This window comes from Penaeus japonicus, unplaced genomic scaffold, assembly GCF_977035675.1.
Source record: "Penaeus japonicus unplaced genomic scaffold, GWHDUDI00000001_assembly GWHDUDI00000031, whole genome shotgun sequence".
NCBI classification, from domain to species: domain Eukaryota; kingdom Metazoa; phylum Arthropoda; class Malacostraca; order Decapoda; family Penaeidae; genus Penaeus; species Penaeus japonicus.
In genome coordinates, this window is record NW_028234433.1 from 21,351,470 (window position 1) to 21,356,469 (window position 5,000).

Below are 5,000 nucleotides of genomic sequence, written 5' to 3' on the forward strand. Positions count from 1 at the left end.
GATCGATCATCTACGATATCTGTTTAAAATGGACTTCGAAGTTATAAATTATTTTTATCACATATACGAAACTCAATGGAAATAAAAACTTAAAATTGTTTACTTGTTTCCCTAGTCCTGTAGTGAATTATTTTTCAGTTATCAATATATACCAAGCGAAAAAAATCTAAAGTTAATCCTTTTTTTAGCTGCATGTGCCATTAACTTGCTATTTTCCCTAATCATCAAGTAGTGTAGATCAGAGGTCTTCACCCTCTATTGATAATGTTTGCCTCGTGTTGATTTGATAAAAACTCTCCACCCCCACATTCAGCCCTGGGAGACTATCTATTTGCTATTGTAATGTGAACTTTGTTTTGGTAATCTCTTCAACTTATATCTCTCCTGAAAAGTAATATATTTATACATATAAAATGCACCTTTTCTTGCGTTGTGATTGGCTGGCGTCAACAATGTTTTCTTCCTTTATTTCAATGAAAGGGTAAATTAGGAGTAAATTATCATATCAAATCTATGCTACTTTTAATAATAAAAAATTGCGTTCGCTATTTGCTATTCGTGTGACATCAAATCACTTAGATTATGCATCATTTCTACTTTATTAGCTTTTATTATTCTTCCTGTATATAAATAGAAATATTTAAGTGACGTTCCACCAACTGAGACTAGGTGCACTACCCTTCTGCGTAGGGAGAGAAATTATATTTAAGTAATACGTTAATTCATATGCAGTTTAGTAACCCTTCGCAGCTAATGTAGTATACACGGATGTGTATATCTCGTACACTTCTTTGTGTATATATATATAGAAACATTGCACATGGGAAAGGCAGAAATTTTCCAAGTGAATGAAGACATGCACTTTGTCTGTCTGTTCTTTCTGCCTAATCGTGCTGACGCGGCCCTTGCAGAACTATTTTTTGCAAGGATATTACATTTTGAGGACCATACGGTATACACTTCAAAGTTGACAAATGGACGTGTGAATAATTACTACAAATGGCGTGCAGAGGGAAGGGACACTACATGATAAGCCCATCATATCATAATTATAGATCTAAACACATTCATGATAACAGGTAAGCAAGCTATATAATGCGTTGTTGCTTTTCCAAGTTTCTGGGAATCTTGTATAAAAAAGTGGTATTAGTATACTGCAAGGAGATAAAGTTCACATACTGGGATTAGGGTACAAGCGTCTATAACGTCAGGAGTGACAGTTACCAGAACGAGTTGGTGAGCACAGGTTGTCTTTGGCCACCTTCAGGCATTCTTAACATCTACGACATCAAATATGTTAATGATTAACTCATAGTTGCCTGAGTGGGCGGTTTGATGACAGCCGATTCGTACGGGCACCGCCCCTGATGTGGACACGGCCTAAGGCCCAGTATTTGTTCGGCAAATTTTGGTCGATTTGATGTCAAATGGAGAAACCGCGAGCAAAGCTTCTTAATGATAGGATTTTGCTCACGGTTTCTGAATTTCTAACCTCACATCAAGTAAAGCTTGTCCGTCTGGAGGAGTTTTGGCGTCTGGTATGCCACTCATGTACCACCAGGTTTAGTGACCTATGAAAAAAGCAAACTAATATTCATCTGAGCACATCAGGACATGGACATTTAGATATTTTGTTTAACATTTAGTTATATATTAGTACCCCTCGCCATTTACTGACAACAGTATGGATCTGATTTCCTTCATATACTTTTTCTTATATATTACATAAATGAATTAGTTACTTTTGAGAATGCCATTTAAATGACTCAAAATCTTTCTGCCACGGTATAAAGTTGTCAAAAGTTGGCCACCAATGAATGAGTTGATTAACTTTAAGGTTTCACAAAAATCATATAAATTGTGGGAAAGCCTTGAAAATACTTTTCAATAAAAATTGTGGTTACTATTGTAAACTTGGAACTGTACCTAGCATACTAAACTTCCAAATTCACACAGGTTTGTATGAAGCATTGCAATTGGTATAAATTTTCCGAAGTCTTAAGGGAATACTAGTCATTATACTGGTAGTTTGTGGTGGTAGAATATCATACCATGGTGTTAACATGGAAATCTGGTCTGCATTACATTTACTCATTATCAAACAAAAACTAGATCGAGCTCTGTGTAACTGCAATTGCTCCATTTTTTTAAAGTGCATGAGCAAAGAATTGCAAACAATGACTTCAAAAAAGTAATCCTGACATTGGAAGTTTTTCAACAGGAAAAGTAGGATTATTTCAATCATCTTTTAGTAAAGTCCTCCGGAAATGTTATATTAGCTACTGTTACAAAGAAGTCAAATTTCCCTATCTTTTTGTGTTTAGGATATTTATAGGTTTTCTTTCACATGTATTTTTCTTTTTAAGGTACTCTATTGAAATTCATCTTATTTGTGTTAATAAAACATTTAATGGTTAACTTGCAAACTATATTTAGTATACATTACCAGAACTCATGTTTGAATCATACAAATAACTAATAATATATGCTTTACATAATACAGAAACCAAAAGCCATGTATTTCCAGTTAATATTAAGAGGGGTTTATAGAGAAAAGCTTATACATCCATCAACAAAATGTACTTGTAATTACTTTAACTCTTCTGGCATACTGTATCTTGCATTCAAGACTATTCTCCATCCATTTTATAAAAATGAAATCATGTTTTAAACGTTTATAAACCAAATGAACATCAGACATGCACAAGAATGAGAAAAAATGTGGGTGATTTATGAAGCCCCTAAATACTGGAAGAATTTTCATTATACAAATTTTACATCACATGAAATATTTTTCATTAGGATATTATGTGCTACTTTGAGCAAACTCCAACATGGTTGAAGATAGATTTTTAGGAAACCATGATTCAAGAGAATTTAACGTCAATTAGCATTGCAAAGAACACCAACAAAATATCAACCTTGTTATTTTGAGTATATTATGAGAAACTAAAGGTCTTATTCTTGGTCTAAGCCTCATCATTTAGCAGGTAAACTAAACTCAAATATCTAAAATTTATTTTATTAGTAAACCATACATTTGGAAAATCATTTGAAACAAATGTTGGAATGTAACCAACTTTTACTGACCACAATAAAAATAAGGATCATACTTTATTCAAAAAGGAATATTCCATTTCACAAAGCATATTTTTGTTTCTTCCTAAATCAAAATGGGCCACATGTTATAGGCTAAAGTCTTGCATTATGATAACTGCAAGTCAACATACATCTAACATACCCAGTACAAAACTGAAAAAATGTGTTCCAATCCTTATAGATGTCTTTCAGGTCATTCATCTTTGCCGTCATCAACCTTGGGGCTGCCGTTCTGTTGTGGGGTCCGCGAACGGCTTCGGTCTCTGAAAGTACTGCTCAACATTAATGCTCTATCTTTTAGCAAAACACTTGTTACTATACTTATTTTCATAATGAAATACTGCTGAATTGAGGTTTTCTGTACTCTTTTCATAATTATCAATAAAAACTATATTTCAGTCATGTTAAAACTTTAAAACTAATTAAGTTAAGGATCTCTACTTACCCTTTGTCATCACGAGAGAGCGACCGTTCCCTGTCGCGGTCCCTGTCTCTCGATATGGATCTGGACCTGGACCTCTCGCGTGTGCGGCTGCGGTCCCTTGTGCGCGACCGTGATCGGGATCTGTCTCTGGAGCGGCTTCTGTCCCTAGAGCGTGAGCGATCCCTGGTTCTGCTCCTGGAGCGGTCACGGGTGCGGGACCTGGAGCGTGTGTACGATCTCCTCCTCCTGGGCGTGCGGCTCCGGCTACGCGACCTGTTTCGTGAGAGAACCTTCAGTATTTGCAGGAGCAGCACTGCCACTTCGACTGTGCAAATCTAATCCTTAGAGTTCTTGGGATGCTGGTACGGCTGCTAACATCCATGCCCCCACATTGATCCTAATGCAAGAGTTCTGCCATGCACGTACATAGGGACTGGATGTTGGGGACGGGCTGATTTCGACCAGGCGTGCTCAACTTATAGGCATGATAAGCACTGCTAGTTTACACCCTTAACCCATCCACAACTCTTTATGGTCAACCTGACAAGAAAACTTAGCTTCCATTTCTACCCGTCTCCTGCGAAAAGCGGAAAGAAGCCAACCCACAATCTCGGGTGACCATAAATCAGATTTGCACAAAAATACACCTTTTGGGGATCTCTTATTCAATTACTTACATGAACTGCCTCTGGCTGAAAATGATTGATGGAACAAAATGAATTAAGGGGACTAGAGGTAACTGAGTAAGTAACACTACCTAAGTAAAATAACAACCAGGAATTAAATTTTACACCAGTAAGCTTACTGTGCCTCTGTCAAGAGTCATGAATCTCGGAAGAGAGTTGTCTGAAGGTCTGACGTTCGATCACGTAGGTAGGGTCATGTAACTGCGATGTTTAACCTGCGTTGAACGCTCATGTAACTGCGATGTTCAAGGAGAGCACGAGAGAGGTCTACGCTGACTGACTGGCAGGCAGTAAGCTTTACAAATGAGGCCATGAAGTTCAAGGTGTGGCCAGAAGGTCAAATTCAAGTCGGAGTGCGTTGATCACAATCGACAGAGCGCCGATCTTTGACTACTCGAGGTTTGGGAATGGGGATCTCAGCCGTGTTGCCTACAAAATATGAGTGTTCTGTCAATAGCAGTTTCACTAATTGATCATCCCTTAGTTTTATTTGTTTAATCTTTTTTTTCTTCTCTTTTAAGTAGACCACACAAGACAAGTCCACATGACAGGGCTATGGCAGAGATTAAGCTTCACAGAAAAAACTCTTCAAATAAATCTCTTGAATGGAGAAAAAAAGAGAATATAAAAAAAAGATAAAAATAAAAAAATGAATATAAAAAATAAAAATAAAACATGGAAGCAGCACCACTTTAGTCATGATCAACAAGAACCAGGTGAACTTGAGCTGATACTGGCCTCCCTTCAAAACACTGCTTACTGAACAAAGCTCAGGATTTGAGGATGTGTCG

The 5,000-nt window shown here is 37.0% G+C and overlaps 2 protein-coding genes across 11 annotated transcripts in view; one reads left to right on the plus strand and one right to left on the minus strand.

Moving 5' to 3' along the window:
- Window positions 1-98, plus strand: part of LOC122265733 (uncharacterized) — a 10,328-nt gene extending 10,230 nt beyond the window's left edge. Inside the window, exon 8 of the mRNA XM_086555957.1 lies at window positions 1-98. This exon is cut by the window's left edge and continues 563 nt beyond it. The gene's annotated coding sequence lies outside the window, so the exon portion shown is untranslated.
- Window positions 99-3,008: 2,910 nt separating this feature from the next.
- The window catches only part of LOC122245072 (serine/arginine-rich splicing factor x16), a 7,833-nt gene continuing 5,841 nt past the window's right edge, over window positions 3,009-5,000 (minus strand). For 6 of the 10 annotated variants that reach the window (XM_043003018.2, XM_043003015.2, XM_086555961.1 and 3 more), the window contains 2 exons: window positions 3,545-3,796; window positions 3,009-3,371 (listed from right to left, as the gene is read on the minus strand). In XM_043003018.2, the coding sequence (XP_042858952.1) occupies window positions 3,293-3,371; window positions 3,545-3,796 (331 nt within the window). In that variant the 3' untranslated portion in view covers window positions 3,009-3,292. The remainder of the gene's footprint in view (window positions 3,372-3,544; window positions 3,797-5,000) is intronic. The other 4 variants (XM_086555963.1, XM_086555960.1, XM_043003019.2 and 1 more) reach the window with 1 other exon arrangement.